At 38.2% G+C, this 17112-nt stretch overlaps 1 protein-coding gene across 2 annotated transcripts in view; it reads left to right on the plus strand.

The window, feature by feature from the left end:
* FRMD6 (FERM domain containing 6) overlaps nucleotides 1–17112 on the plus strand; it is an 85630-nt gene that overhangs the window by 45409 nt on the left and 23109 nt on the right. Inside the window, exons 3-6 of one of the 2 annotated variants that reach the window (XM_004370861.2) lie at nucleotides 4862–4952; nucleotides 8085–8164; nucleotides 9190–9266; nucleotides 11830–12016. In XM_004370861.2, coding sequence (XP_004370918.1) covers nucleotides 4862–4952; nucleotides 8085–8164; nucleotides 9190–9266; nucleotides 11830–12016 — 435 coding nt within the window. Of the gene's footprint in view, nucleotides 1–4861; nucleotides 4953–8084; nucleotides 8189–9189; nucleotides 9267–11829; nucleotides 12017–17112 lie in introns of both variants that reach the window. The other variant, XM_004370860.2, reaches the window with a different exon arrangement.

Consider the following 17112-nt stretch of genomic DNA (forward strand, 5'->3'; position numbering starts at 1 on the left):
TCACTTCGCTTGGAAGGAGAAATGGCCAGATGTGCAGTTGAATACTGATTCATGGGCTATGGCCAAAGGTCTGACCAGATGGTCAGGGACTTGGAAGGAACATGATTGGAAAATTGGTGACAAGGAGGTATGGGGAAGAAGTATGTGGATAGACCTCTCTGAATGGACCAAAGAAGTGAAGATATTTGTGTCTCATGTGAACACTTACCAAAGCATGACCTCCACAAAGGAGGATTTTAAAAATCAAGTGGATAAGATGACACATTCTGTGGAAACCAGTCATCCTATTTCCCTAGCCGCTCCCGTCATTGACCAATGGGCTCATGAACAAAATGGCCATGGTGGCAGGGTTGAAGGTTATGCATGGACTCAGCAACGTGGACTTCTACTCACCAGGGCCGACTTGGCTACATTCACTGCTGAATGCCCAAACTGCCACAAGCAGAGACCCACACTTCATCCCCGATATGACACCATTCCTCAAGGTGATCAGCCAGCAACCTGCTGGCAGGTTGATTACATTGGACTGCTTCTGTCATGGAAAGGGCAGTGTTTTGTTCTTACTGGGATAGACACTTATTCTGGATATGGATTTGTCTTCCCTGTGCACAATGCCTCTGCCAAAACTACCATCTGTGGACTCACAGAATGCCTTATCCACCATCATGGTATCCCACATAGCATCAACTTGAATCAAGGGACTCAGTTCACAGCAAATAAAATACAGCATTGGGCCCATGGTCATGGAATTCACTGGTCTTACCATGTTCCCCATAGTGCTGAAGCAGCTGGATTAATAGAATGATGGAATGGCCTTCTAAAGACACAATTACAGCACCAGATAGGTGGCAGTACTTTGCAGGGTTGCAGCAGTATTCTCCAGGAGGCTGTATATGCTCCAAAGCAGCATCCAATATATGGTGCTGTTTCTTGCACTAGACAGGATTCATGGTTTCAGGAATCCGGGTGGAGATGGGAGTGGTACTACTCATTATCCCTAGAGACCCACTTGGGTCTAGGGGTCCTAGTTCCAAAGGGAGGAATGTCCCCACCTGGAGACACAACATGAATTGAACTGGAGAATAAGAATGCCACCCAGCCACTTTGTGCTTCTCACGCCTCTGGATCAATAGGCAAAGAAAGGAGTTATTGGCTGGTGTGATGAATCCTGACTTCCAAGGGGAAATCAGATTGGTATTGCATAATGAAGATAAAAAAAGAGTATGTCTGGAATATGTGAGATCCCTTAGGGCATCTCTTAGTACTATCATGCTCTATGATTAAAGTCAGTGGAACACTATAGCAACCTAATTCTGATGTGACTACTAATGGCCCAGACCCTTAAGGAATGAAGATTTGTGCCACCCCACCAGACAGAGAACCACAACCAGCTGAGGTGCTTGCCGAGGGTAAAGGGGGTATGGAACGAGTGGTGGAATAAGGTAGTTCCAAATACCAGTTATGACCACATGACCACTTGCAGAAATAAGGACTGTAATTGTTATATGAGTATTTCTTCCCTGTATGTGTGCATCAAATATTTTGTTTTCTAATAAAATGTAATTTGTAAACAAGGCAAGTGTGTTTTCAGTTGCACACAGGTCAGTTGTATCATGTTAGGTGCAAGTATGACTTTGTCTATTTAGAGATTGTGTATGGTTTAAGGAGATGTGTACAGATGCCAGGTTGACAAGGAAAAGTTAAAGTTGTTTGTCAACTTGGCTGGGCCATGATTGTCAGCGGTTTGACAGTTATGTAGTGATGTAGTTTGGCAGTTATGTAATGATGTAATTTGGCAGTTATATAGTGATGTAGTCACCCTCTGTGATGTGATATGATGTGATCAGCCAATCAGTTGTAAGGGGAGTTTCTTCATGGGTGTGGCCTGCATCCAATATATTATGGATGTTCTGGCAAAGTTTACTTGCTTCCTCTGGATTCTGCATCTGACTCATCATTATTTCACCTCCGGTTCTTGGGACTTCAGCCAGCTGCCTGCCGTATTGACTGCTGATCTTGGGATTTGTCAGCCTCTGCATCCTTTGAACCAGCACCCTGCTGTCCTACTTCCTGATCATGGGGTTCACTGGCCTCCACAACCTGTAAGTCAGCATCTTGCAGTTTTACCTGCCAATCTTGGATTCTTCACCCTCCACAGCCTGTGAGTCAGCAGCCTGCCTTCTGACCTACCAGTCTTGGGTTTGTTGGCTCCTGCAGCTACATGGGTCAGGAGAAGCCTCCAGCCTGATGCCTGACCCATGGACTTGGGACTTCCCAGCCTCTACAACCGTGTGAACCATTTCCTTGAGATAAATCTGTCTCTGTGTGTGTGTGTGTGTGTGTGTGTGTATGCTTCACAGGTTTTGCTTCTGTACAGAATCCAGACAAAGACAGTCACAGCCTTATTTACTTATAGTTTTTAAACAAGCACTGTACTTGCTTGATAGTTGTTAAAGAGCTTTATCAGTAGGCTCCAAATACTTGATTTCAGTTAGCAGAACAATACTAATTATGTGGAATGCATGGAGGAAATAATGTACAACATTATTTAAACAGTTATACAAACTTACAACATAGTTTATATATATTTAATTTTGAGCTTGCAATTTTTCTGTTAAGTTTTTATTGTCGTTTATCCTAGCTGCTTTGTGTCCTACATTTTTAAGTACAAACTAATGATTGAAAGTACTTTAAAATGATATGAAATTTTAAGTCTCAAATTTGTAGTATATAGTTAAACATAGGAATTTTATATAATGTTTACTATTTTCTCCTTTTCTTTTTCATTCTGTCTAAGCTCATTTGTAAAGTGGAATTATGGTAATATGGAGCTCAAAATCCAAAGTCTTTTTAGCAAATGTTGGAAATAGCATAGGAGTTCTATATGACAGAAATCAAGGAATCAGGTAGCCATACACAAAAATTGGTAATGATTTCCCATTGTCCAACATGTTCTCCCAGTGGTGTTGGTGGGTTTGCATTGGTAAATTTTTCCTAAATTCCTGGTTGACAACATTTATAAAATTGTTTGCGTGGTAGGTCAGGGTGTAGTCTGTAGTTATGAAACAGAGGAAGGAGAGGAGCCCACAGGGGAATCAGACTTCTGGCTCTCACTCATCAGACATTTACTGAGTACCTCCTATATATCCTGAACATAAAGTAAAGCGCTGTCCTGGCTTCACTGAGTTCCTGGTGCTTCTAAGCAGCTGAATATGTGGCTGCTCTGACCTTAAATATCTTTTGTTCTTTCTGGTGGATAAGGCATTTCATTTGGTTCTCATTTAATAGTGAATGTGGAAAAGAACAGTAAACCTATTTTTCTCACTGTAGTTGGAATTATCACCAGTTCTGAAATGTTTGGCTTTCAGTTTTTGAGGGACTTTGGCATGTTTTTATTTTCTAAATCTGAGTTTTGTATTAAGGTGTAATAAAACATAACTAATTCAGAGTTAACTGATTTAGACTTTATAGTAATTAAAAATGTAATTGGTATCATTACATTTAAGAAAGGATTTGCTAATTAATAGTATAAATCAGAGGGGAAAAGCCACGTTATGTTTACAATTAAGATGATAAACTATTTAAATTTTAGTAAGAAGACCGGACTTAATGGTCTGAGACTGGAGGTACCCCAGAAAGCATGGCCCCTGGAATCTCTATCAGCCCAGAACTAAAACAATTTCTGAGGCCAACTCTTCCGACAGGGATTGGACTGGACTGTGGGACATAAAGTGGTACCCGTGAGGAATGTGCCTCTTAGCTCAAGTAGATACAAGAGACTCAGGCAGCTTCTGTCCGGAGGTGAGATGGGAAGGCAGAGACGGTTAGGAGCTGATTGAATGGACATGGTAAATCGGGTGGAAAGGAGGAGTGTGCTGTCACAGTATGGGGAAAGCAATTAGAGTCATATAACAATGTATGTATAAATTTTTGTATGGGAAAAAACAAAAAAGATGATAAACTATTACATTGCACATATTTTAGTATACATATATAAATATATTTTAATATGCAAATTAGTATAGTTGTAAGTTTCTGCCTTGCCACTATTGACTACATGACTTTACACTTTCTGGGTTTTATTTTCTACTTCTGTAAAATGAAGAAATTAACCTGGGTAGTCTCTTAAATTCAATCCTAATTCTAATAAGCTTTGGTAATTCTGAATCACCAAATTACTGAACAGAACTACTACCAAAAAAAAAAGCTTCATTAAATATTTGAGAAAGTGTTAAATGAGTATCTTTCCAAAACTATTCTGTTACGTATTTAAAGTGTGATGACTTATTCAGAATAACATCCCCAGAGTTCCAAATTAATACAGTTTTATTACATTTAAATTATACTAGACTCAGAAAATGAATCTGCTTTAAATATTAAAAAGATATGAGACAAAAGTGATTTATTAAAATAAATAAATAAAAGCTAGGCATTCACTCATTCTGCAGTATGTGAGTATTTTGCTTAGACTGTCAAGAGGAAAACTTTCCTTGAAAAGATACTTGCCAAATTAATACTCTTGATAATCTGAGTATTAGGCTGTTCTGGGTACACTCTGAAAAATTCATTTATCGTACATCATGGTTTTAGAGTAAGGCCTTGTCCATGTAGCATAAGATTTATGAGTCTTGTGTGAGATTGCACTGGTACTTTATTACTATGTTGTAAAAACTGGTATTGTGATAATCATTACTGAAACACAACCATTGATTAAATGATTTCCATAAACCAAAGTTATTTTGCTAGTGTCAGCTTGTCCTTTCAAGATGTATACTTATAATGCATTAAATTGCCTGATTGTGGCTCGTTGCGAGGACTTAACTAAATTGTTATTTCAATTCGTGCTTTCTTCTCCCTACAGGTTAAAATTCTGTGTCACCAGTTGCTGGTCCAGGTGTGTGACCTGCTTAGGCTAAAGGACTGTCACCTCTTTGGACTCAGTGTCATACAAAGTAAGTCTGCAGTCCCATCACTAGTGGTTTCAGCCAGCCATCTCTGAGGAAATGATATTTTATAGCTGGACTTAAATCGGGCGTGCTACTTATAAAATTGTGATTGTCAAAATGCCTGTAAAGTGATTATAATTTTTAGTCTGGTGTTCATTTTTAATCTCAACGATTGTATATTTCTTATAAGATTTAGGATTTTAGATCAGATATTCAATATAGTTTGAACTTAAAAATTAGTTCTTCTTTAGTAGTCTGGATTTTATGTGTTGACAACTAATCAAGCTTGGTTTTTTGTTCATTGTGTTCAGGCAGCAGCTGGAGCTCGTAAGAAAAGTATCCTGGATGTTTTTGTAATTTAATTTGTTTTATAATTTTTAACATTATAAAGAAATTTAAACATAATAAAACTGACATTTCTTTATTCAAGATCTCTTGCTGTTTACTGTATAACAAAATGATCTATTAATTTACTCTTATTTTCTGTTTTTCCCCTAGTAGCCCTTGTCTATTTTTCTAGTCAGACAATACAACTTGGAAAAAGGGGTCAATTTCTTTTGTATGTTTTATGTGGAGAAGATTTTCAAGTAAAGGCTCCATAGAAGCTTTCTTACCCATAACTCCTCCATCAGAGTTCAGTTCCCAGGACTTATCTGTAGCCATTCTTTATGAGCTTTCTTCTTTCAAATCATATTTTTAAATTTCTTATTAATTTCGTCTTTTGGATGCCAAAAAGCTTTCATATATCTGCTCAGTTTGTCAAGAAGACCCTTTTTTGAAATGTATTTAAACATATTTTATGCTTAGATTTGAATTATTTTCTTTTCTTTGATTTAAATTTAAAGTCAAAATCTGGAGAATCTGGTCAACACCATAAACTGCTTAGGTTTAGCATGTTAGCAAGTGTATCATGATCAGTTGATAAACAAGGTCTTCCCTCCACAAGCTATGAACCATTTTCAGTTTACTTTTTAGGAGAGACAGGGCAACATGGGGTCGAGAATACATCAGGACCCCGTGAACCAGCCATTTGCTCTTCAGTTTCTTCTTGTGGTAGTTAAAGCAATAAAAACCCAAATGTTAAGCTCCATCCTTGTGTTAGTACATACTTCAGTGATTCTTTCAAAGAAGGGGGTAGGAGCAATAAGATGCCCAATAGAATAAATAATTTTCCTTTTATTATTCTATACTCAAAGTTAATTCTTCTAATTACAACTATAGCCAGACTGTTGATCCTTGTTGTTCAACAAGTCAGTCCAAGAAAACAAATTTACAGCTTCCTTAGGTTTCAAAATAAAAGTTTTTAAGATGTCTTCCTTAAAAGAGAGATTGTAGTGTGATGAAGGAACATTGGAATAAGAATCAGATGACCTGGTTCTAATTCTGGTTCTACCACTAACTGGCTGTCTGGCTTCGGACACATCATTTGATTTCTCTCAATTTCAGTTTTCTCACATGCCGAATGGAAATTACTTCTCTACTTGCTTTGCAGGATTGATGTGTGTGTGAGAATTCTTAAAGTATAAAGCTCTGGTCACACTGTCAGATGGTAGAGACATAGTGGTAGTTTAAAAATACGTATAAGTGTTTGTGTGGTGAACAGTCTCACTCTATTCACTATGCTGTCTCTTCAAATGAGAGCTCAAGCCAAACTATAAATCAGATTCAACGGGAAGGTTGTCTGGTCCTATCCATTTCATGTTGAATCAGTGAGAGATGGGAGATAGTTTTAGTTGGCCTGATAAATGAATTTAAGTGGCATCCTCTTTTTTGTCTTTGGGTCCTCTTCCTTATCATATCAAATTGGTTGACTTAATATGCCGTTTATAACCAATCAGTAGCTTTAGCCCTTCCTATTCTCTCATGGTATTTTTCCAGTCAAACCCCAGGATTTAGTCAGAAGTTAACAGTGTAGCAAGTGTGTTATCCTTGGAGTAGTCAAAAGGCCACACTTCCCTTCTAAAATGAGTACATTTTACATTTTTATACAGAGCTTTCCATGAGGACAGAGGATGTCCCCTTAGTCATGGTTAGGAAGTTAGAGAAAGAGGAATAGCTTTTTAGAAAAGATTTGAAACATTGTACAAGATAAGAATGCTGAAAGCATCTCTTAGGAAATGCATCTCTCTTTTAAAAGATTCTCTTTGGGAATCTGAAATTATTTATATTTTTACCAGCTTGTTTTCACATGTTCAAATCATTTTTACATGGGTTTTAGCAATCTCATTTTTTACTCATTGTATGAACACCATTCCCTCGAACGAATATTTTGGGCATTATTTATGCTTGTTTTTCATAAGATTCTTCTCTTCCCACAAGATAGGAGCCCTGGTGATGCAGTGGTTAAGTACTCAGCTGCTAACTGAGAGGTCACCAGTTTGAACCCACCGGCCACTCTGTGGGAGAAAGATGTGGCAGCCTGCCTCCTAAAGATTATAGCCTTGGAAACCCTATAGGGCAGTTCTACTCTGTCCTATAGGGTTGGTATGTGTTGAAATCGACTCAGCAGCAGCAGGTTTCATTTCGGTTTATAGGTCCCACGAGATCAATCCCAAAGGCATTACAAGTAATGGTTGATCATTTTACCACTCTGTGTTTTGATGTGAAGAACACAGAGAAGGGATAGTCTGAAAGACCTTCTATTCTTCAGAAAGTGTGGTTCAGGCTTTCACTTGGAAATGGGCTGTTATTATCAGTGTTTTCTAGCAATTAAAATGGTGCTTCTGCCCTGTTTCATTCTTTTGGGCATATGAGAAGTCTTCTGTGAGCTAAACAAAGCATTTTTTCCTAAGACTAAGGTTCCCACAGGTTGGAAGTTAAACTACAAATGATACCAACTCTAGAAACTAAGAAAAAGCAAGGGAAACTAACCTTTTTTCTGAAATTACATATTTTTAAATGATTTCTATTCTGTATTATAAAAGTAAAAAAATTCATAAAAAATCTCATTAATATCTAGCACGTAGAACTTTTACCTTTTAATATCTTGTTGAGTTTTTGGGTACTATATGAATTCAGAATACATTCACAAATCTTGAGGCTTTTTTTTTTTTTTAAAAAAACTTGTTTCTTTTTATATTCTTTTGCTTTTAAAAAAATCTATTGTTTATCTGTTTGTCTCCTTTTTTGCATGTATAGATAATGAACATGTGTATATGGAGTTGTCGCAAAAGCTTTATAAATATTGTCCAAAAGAATGGAAGAAAGAGGCCAGCAAGGTACGCCAATACGAAGTCACTTGGGTGAGGTTGCATTTATGAGCAAAATTATTTTAATTTTTTAAAAATGTTTATTTTAGCTCTTATACATTAGAAAAAAATTTAACACTGTTATGCAGTAGAGAATGGGAAATGGAAATAAGTTCTAAAGTGTCAAATTAATCAAGTATGAATTGCTTATAGCATATAACAGTAGATTTCAGCTATCTGGTAAAATAGATAATAACTTTTAGTAATCTTGGGATAATGCTTTGAAGTGAAAACTCAAAGTAGATGGAATAAGTATTTGTTCCTCTCCTGTAGCCATGTCAGTTGTCAAAACTGATGATCTGGAAGTTAAAAGTAATTTTTAATCTACTTTTACTCTACTTGCATTTGATACTTTTATTATTTTATTGTACCTGGTGACTTTATTTAGTAAACATAAACTCCATTTACACCTAGGTGTATTAATGGGGAATTCACATAGTTTTTCCAGGATCATCCAAGTGGTCAGGAATAAAATCAGTGTCTAATCCTAGATTCTCCAATTTGTGTTTAAGAATTCTTGGAATAAGCTGAAAGACTACTTCAAAGCTAACTACAAAGTAAGGAAAATCAATGTCTGAATAAACAAACAGCATATTAGAATTTGGTATGTGGAATGTCAGAGGAACAAGAGAACATTTGTAGTAAGGAGCAAATGGTCACCACAGGGGACAGAGCAGTGAGAGGAGCTGGATCTCAGCTAGAAATTTCCACTGACATTTATTTTTATCTTCCCTTATGTTGACATTGGCATAACAGTAAATGAGAATCAGATGGAGTGATGGTACCCATTTTGTTTTATAAGTTCCTGGTTTTACATGGACCTGATATCCATCTGAGACAACTGTCTACCCATTACAAGCCACTACTCATTAGAAGTGGATAAAACCTTTCAGTGTTGAAACAGTATCTCTCAAATATGGTATTTTGGCTGCTTTTGAAACCCATTTTTGAAGTAGCTAAAAATAGCTTCATTTTAAAATGTGTGTTTGTTTTAGGGCATTGACCAGTTTGGACCTCCTATGATCATCCACTTCCGTGTACAGTACTACGTGGAAAATGGCAGATTGATCAGGTATGAGGAGAGGGAGAGAGTCTAAACCTTTTTCCCCGTAGTACTTATGTTTATTTGTCTTCAACTCCCACTGCCATCGAGTCCGTTCTGACTCATAGTGACCCTTTGGACAGAGTAGAACTTCCCCATAGGTTTTCAAAGGCTGTAAGTCCTTATGGAAGCAGACCGCCACATCTTTCTTCGGTGGAGTGGCTGGTGGGTTTGAATCACCAACCTTTCGGTTAGCAGCTGAGCGCTTAACTGCTGCACTAACGGGGCTCCTTTGTCTTCATGTACTAGAATATAAATTTGATAAGAGCAGGGATTTTATTTTTTTAATCTTTTTGCACTCTGATGTGCCTGAAACAATAGGCACTCAATAAATGTTTGTTGAATGAATGGATAAATGACTGACTATCAATGAAAACATTAACCATGTCACTGGCTTACATTTTCTATATTCCAAATTTTCAGTGACAGATCAGTCACCAGAAAGATACTTCTTTCAAGAAGGAACTAGCAATTTTGTGAAGAGTATAGAAATTGATTAAAAGATTATATTCATGTCTATTGGAGGGTGGGGCAGGGGCAAGAACCCTTTCCTATAAAGTGCACAGTATTTGTACAGCCTGGTTTTCTTTCCACATTTGGGGTCTTGCTTCTATGCTTAACAGTAGCTTTAAAGCTAAAATTAAGACCAATGGAGCTGTCCTGTGAGAATGTTAGATGCAGTTTGACAGTGGCAGGTTGCTGATTCTTGTTCTGGAGGTAGATGCATGAGCAATAATATGCTAATGATACGAATTTAGAATTCACTGCTTGAAGATTTCAGTTAATTGTTTGTATGAGCCCTGTTGGTGCAGTGGTTAAATGCTAGGCTGCTAATCAAAAGGTCAGTAGTTGGAATCCACCAGCCGTTCAGCAGGAGAAAAGACCTGGCAATCTGCTTCCATAAAGATTATCGCCTAGGAAACCCTACGGGACATGAATGGATACATCACCTCTCCTCTGTCCTAGAGGATTGATGTGAGTTGGAATCAACTTGATGGCACACAACAAAAGCAATAGGACTGGAAAAACTTTCAGAGGTGATTTTGTTGGCTGATGGAAAAGAAGAGTGATGTGAATTGTTTTATTTCAACTTTGAGAAACCCATGTAAAATAAAGATGCACTTGGCTAGTGAGTTACATAGAAAAGATTAGCTCTTCATATTTATATCACTCCAGATGCAAATTAAGAAGTAAAAAATACTAGCCGGTAAAGAATTTGTTTTTTAAAGTCTGGAGAAACTCTGTCAGTTATTCTCAGTTTATATAAATTTTTCTCACAATTTATCTGATTAAGTGTGGAATGCACTGGAAAGAAGGAAAGTGTATTATTTAGTTACTAATTACCCCCTGTGGCTAATGAATGCCTAATTCATACCTATACATCCACCCTTTTCCCCAGGGACACACTGTGTGGTCAGTATTATAAGAAGTGCCCTGAAAAGTACTCTGTCCCAAAGGAAAAAAATTACATAAATGCTTTATTTTAAGCTCTCCATACTTAAACATGGCCTCGGTTAAAGTAAACCCTTATTTTTTATTATCATCAACTAATGAGCTATGAATCAGGTAAACACTCAACCTAAAATAACAGGAGGATAAATAAGCTCATTAAAATGCATAATACATACATGCACACACACACACACAAATATATGTTTTTCTTGTGTTTTTACTTTGATCACAAAGGCATCCTGTTTGCCTGTGACATATTGTGGGGCTTTGACCATGTCTTTTCCCAGTCAGCACTACTTACTCAGTGTGTTTAATGGTGACTGTATTTCTGACCTCAGTGGATTGTAATGAGTGTGCTATTAGTATTTCCATTTGTAGGAAGTATTGTGATTGTCATGACATTTGCATATAAAAACATGCCCATAAATGATATCCTTTTAATAATAATAACAAAAAAAAATTTAAAGAAGGCTTTTTCAGTTCATTCACTCTTAGAGAAATATGAAAATACTATAGTTAAGCAAATTTTTTCTAGAAGGACATATAAATAGAAACCTTCTTAAAGAGACTTGGAGTGTTTGTAGTGTTTATAGCTGAAAAACAAAACAAATAAAAAACAATAACAAAACATTAAAGCCCGAATTACCCCTCAAATTTGTCCTTATTATGTCAGGTATGAAGCGTCATCGGAGCAAAATTATTTTATAAAGACAACAAATGCGAAGGCTTCCATTCTAACTAATACTTGTTAAATGAAATATGTATTGGAGTGCAATAATTCAGACCTTTTTTCTCTTCTCTGAATGAATCAAATGTCACAAGCCTTAGGAAATTTATTTTTGCAGTTTGGGTAGTCTGATTTGGAGTCTGACTCCCCTGGGACCTCAGTGACACAGCAATCAGGTATTAGCTACAACCTCTCCCTTTTCAGTGAAGAGGGAGGGAGGAGGAGAGCTGGGAGAGGGAGAGGCAGAAACAGAAGGGCTTCTGTCACCAGATGGATGGCAGGATTTGGGTTCTGTTTACATGCCATTGGATTGTTCCATCAAAATGTGAGTTCTGTTTTCTTTTATTTTCCTAGTGACAGAGCAGCAAGATACTATTATTACTGGCACCTGAGAAAACAAGTTCTTCATTCTCAGTGTGTGCTCCGAGAGGAGGCCTACTTCCTGCTGGCAGCCTTTGCCCTGCAGGCTGATCTTGGGAACTTCAAAAGGAATAAGCACTATGGAAAATACTTTGAGCCAGAGGCTTACTTCCCATCTTGGGTAGGCACTGTTTTCAAATTCTAAAGAGTGTTTTCTCTAGCACGTTTCTAGTGCGTTGTGCTGCTACTCAAGCTGCTTCAAGACATGGGAACCCAGATGTTTTGTGGCCAGTAAAACCTTTCATGATGCACAAATACAAATTTAACACTCGAGGACATGGTACACAAGATGTCTTGATGTACTCTTACTGCTTATCTGCTTATAGTTAATGAAGAAAAGCATTGCTGTCTATCCTAACTATGGAGGTGGAACTTGGAATTTTTCAGCCTTTTGGCATTTACATGGCCTTGACCTTTTAATCTACTGTTATTGGAGTGACATTTTCCCCTGTTTAAGGGAAGAAGAACATTACTCTTTAAAGGGTGAGATCATTCATAGCTTTTCCTCTGCTGAGAAAACAAATATAAGCTCTTGGCTCTAAACACCATCACCTCATTCCCAGGAGAGGAGTGACCCCTTTACTTCAGCAAGAAAACTTACATTATTCAAACATGAACCATCTCAACTACCTTTTTACACCCTACTCTGTCTATATGTATTCCTATCTTCATCATCTCACCTTCGTCTCATAGGAGGAGAGACACTGCCTTTCTTGGTTCCGTCCCTCTGCATTCCTACAGGTCTTTGCTGTATTTTCTTCTCTCTTCTGTATCTTCAACCTCTCCTTCAAACTGACTCTTCTTCACTCAGAACACACAAAATGTGTTTAGTTCTCACCCACCCATCAAGAAAGAAAGGAGCAGGGGTGGGGGGAGTGTGGGGGGAGAAGAGTTACTGCTCTTGCCTTCCCTTCTCAATAAAGCTTCTCAAAAGAATAGTGAATATATGATTTTTTAGCTTCTTTACTTTCCATATATATTCTCAACCCACTTCCCACCTGCCTTTTCCCGCCCTTCCTTCCATTCATGGTGCTCTCCCTAAGGTGACTTTTATTTCGCCAAATCCAGTGAACGCTTCACTTCTTTTCCTGAATTTCTCTGCCGCATGTGACACTTAACCACTCACTCACATCTTGGGAGATCTCATCCAAAATAACACTTTTCATAACCACTTACGTGCTAGAAACTCCCAAATCTGTTTGTCTCCTCTGTATCCATGTACAGGTTGTTATCCATAAGCATCTCAAACGCAAAATGTCCCAAATTAAATTCATCTTCTTCCCACTCCAATTTTATATGTTTCTACCTCTACATTCCCAATCTCAGCACTGCCATCCACTCAGTCACCCAGAAACGTGAGAGCCAATATAAGATTCCCCCTTATCACTTTCTTTCCTCCTCCTCCATCCAGCCAACTACAACAGCTTCTAACAAACACTTGATTACCCCTTACCCAGCTTACAAAATAAAATTTGCTTGTGTTTCTGTTGTATAATTGTTACCTTCCTAGATGTTTATTGAAACTCCTCCCTACCATTGTTTCTGTCGTTTCTCAGGTTCTGGCTCCCATCTGTACTTGGCAGTACTATTTTAGAGGTTTGACGCTGCTTCAGTCTTTACTCCACAGCTTGCAGGTGAAACGATTTTGCTTCTGCTTGTCACCTGCAGTGTGAAGCCCTTCTCAATAAAAGCTCTCAAGCATGACCTAGAAGCTCTCCAGCATATGGTCCCTGCCAGTGTTTTCAGCTTCCTTTCAGGTTGTCCTGCACTTTAAGCCTTATGCCCTAGCAACACCCAGCAGTTTATATTTTTCCACGACTACTGTGGTATTTCACACTTCATGGTTTTCCTTCTTACAGTTCTTTTAGACTGAAGCTCTCCCTCATTTTTCACCTAGCTAACTTCTGCTCATCCTGCAAGACTCAACTCGATGTGGTTCTCTCTGGGCAGAATGTCTAGGTGCCCAATGCCCCTCCTCTGGACTTAATAAGTCCTTAGAGATAAGTCTGTCATGGTGTTTTACATCTTATTTCCAAATGATGTTTGTCTCTTGCCCCAGTAAAGAACAAGCATCAACTTAGCCTTTTCTGCTCCTTAAGTTCTTCACGTCGAGGTGCTTAATAAGTTTTTGTTGGACTGACTTGCAGCACTTCAGCTGTTGAAGAGAAACTATGAAAGGTGTCAAGCTTTTGCATATCAATGTCTGTTGTTGTTGTTAAGTGCTGTCCAGTCAGTTCCAACTCATAGCCACCCTGTGCACAACTGAATGAAGCACTGCCCATTCCTGCACCATCCTCACAATTGTTGCTGTGATTGAGTCCATTGTTGAAGCCACTGTGTCAGCCCATCTCGTAGAGGGTTTTCCTCTTTTTCACTGACCCTCTACTTTACCAAGCATGATGTCCTTCTCCAGGGACTGGTCCCTCCTTTATCATGTCCAAAGTATGTGAGACAGAGTCTTGCATCCTCATTTCTAAGGAACATTCTGGCTGTACTTCTTCCAAGACAGATTTATTCATTCTTCTGGCAGTCCATAATGTATTCAGTATATTTCACCAACACCATAATTCAAAGGCGTCAATTCTTCTTTGGTTTTCCATATTCATTGCCCAGCTTTCCCATGCGTATGAGGCAATTGAAAATACCATGGCTTGGGTCAGGTGTACCTTAGTCCTTAAAGTGACATCTTTGCTTTTTAATACTTTAAAGAGGTCTTTTGCATCAGATTTGCCAAATGCAGTTTGTCGTTTGATTTCTTGACTACTGCTTCCATGGGCATTGATTGTGGATGCAAATAAAAGGAAATCCTTGAGAACTTCAATCTTTTCTCCATTTATCATGATGTTGCTTATTGGTCTAGTTGTGAGGACTTTTGTTTTCTTTATGTTGAGGTGTGATCCATAATAAAGGACGTAGTCTTTGATCTTCATCAGTAAGTGCTTCAAGTCCTCTTCACTTTCAGCAAGCAAAGTTGTGTCATCTGCATATCACAGGTTGTTAAGGAATCTTCCTCCAGTCCTGATGCCATGTTCTTTTTCATAGCATCCAGCTTCTTGGATTATTTGCTGAGCATACAGATTGAGTAAGTATGGTGAAAGGATGCAACCCTGACGCACACCTTTCCTAACTTTAAACCACACAGTATCCCCTTTTTCTGTTCCAACAACTGCCTCTTGGTCTATATACAGGTTCCTCATGAGCACGATTAAGTGTTCTGGAATTCCCACTCTTTGCAAAGTTATCCATAATTTGTTATGATCCACACAGTCAAATGCCTTTGCATAGTCAATAAAACACAGGTAAACATCTTTCTGGTATTCTCTGCTTTCAGCCAAAATCCATCTGACATCAGCAATGATATCCCTCTTTACACATCCTTTTCTGAATCCAGCTTGAACTTCTGGCAGTTCCCTGTTGATGTACTCCTGCAACTGCTTTTGAATGCTCTTCAGCAAAATTTTACTCGTGTGTAATATTAATGATACTGTTCGATAATTTCCACGTTCTGTTGGATACCTTTGTTTGGAATAGGCACAAATATGGATCTCTTCCAGTCAGTTAGCCAGGAAGCTGTCTTCCAAATTTCTTGACATAGACAAGTGAGCACCTCCAGTGCTGCATCTGTTTGTTAAAACATCTCAATTGGTCCTCTGTCAGTTCCTGGAGCCTTATTTTTCACCCTTTCCTTCAGCGCAGCTTGGACTTCTTCCTTCGGTACTATCGGTTCTCGATCATAGCTTGCCTCCTGAAATGGTTTAATGTCAACCAGTTGTTTTTGGTGCAGTGCCTGTATGTATTCCTTCCATCTTCTTTTGATGCTTCCTGCATCGTTCAGTATTTTCCCCGTAGAGTCCTTCAGTATTGCAACTGGAAGCTTGCATTTTTCCTTCGGTTCTTTCAGCTTGACAAATGCTGAGCGTTTTCTTCCCTTTTCATTTTGTAATTTCCAGGTCTTTGCACATTTCATTGTAATACTTTACTTTGTCTTCTCAAGCCACCTTTTGAAATCTTCTGTTCAACTCTTTTATTTCTTCATTTCTTCGGTTTGCTTTAGCTGCTGGTCATTCAAGAGTAAATATCAGAATCTCTTCTGACATCTATTTTAGTCTTTTCTCGCTTTCCTGTCTTTGTAATGACCTCTTGCTTTCTTCATGTATGATGCCCTTGATGTCATTCCACAATTCATCTTGTCTTCAATCATTAGTGTTCAGTGTGTCAAATTTATTTTTTTTTGCATTTTTTTAATTGTTGTAGTTTAAATGAAGTTTACATTTCGAGTTAGTCTCCAGTGCAAAATTTTTTACATACTTTGTTATGTGACCCTAATTGCTTACCGCATTCTGCGACAGCACACTTCTCCTTTCCGCCCCTGATTCTCCATGTCCATTCAGCCAGCTCCTAACCCTCTCTGCCTTCCCATCTCACCTCTGGACAGAAGCTGCCTCTTTGGTCTCTTGTATATACTTGAGCTAAAAGGTACACTCTTCACGAGTATCACTTTATGTCCCACAGTCCAGTCCAGTCTCAAATCTGTTCTTGAGATGGTCTCCAAACTCAGGTGGAATGTACCCAAGGTCATAATTTTGGCTCTCGTGGACTTGCTCTAATTTTCTTCAGCTTCAGTTTGAACTTGGATATGAGCAACTGATGGTCTGTTCCACAGTCGGCCGCTGGCCTTGTTCTGACTGATTGATGTTCAGCTTCTCCATTGTCTCATTCTGCAGATATAGTCGATTTGATTTCTGTGTTTTTCATCCAGTGAGGTCCAGGTGTATAGTCACTGTTTATGTTGTTGGAAAAAGGTATTTGCAATGAAGAAGTCGTTGGTCTTGCAAAATTCTATCATGTGATCTCTGGTGTCATTTCTGTTACCAAGGCTGTATTTTCCAACTGCTTATCCTTCTTTGTTTCCAATTTTTGCATTCCGGTTGCCAGTAATTATCAATGCATCTTGATTGCATGTTTGATCATTTCAGACTGCAGAAGTTGAGAAAAATCTTCAATTTCCTCATCTTTGGCATTAATGGTTGGTGCATAAATTTGAATCATAGTCATATTAACTGGTCTTACTTGTAGGTGTATGGATATTATCCTATCACTCACAGCATTGTACTTCAGGATAGATCTGGAAATGTTGTTTTTGATAATGTATGTGATGCCATTTCTCTTTAATTTGTAATTCCTGGCATAGTAGACCATAACGATTGTCTGATTCAG

Source organism: Trichechus manatus, unplaced genomic scaffold (genome assembly GCF_000243295.1).
Source record: "Trichechus manatus latirostris isolate Lorelei unplaced genomic scaffold, TriManLat1.0 scaffold00010, whole genome shotgun sequence".
Taxonomy (NCBI): Eukaryota; Metazoa; Chordata; class Mammalia; order Sirenia; family Trichechidae; genus Trichechus; species Trichechus manatus.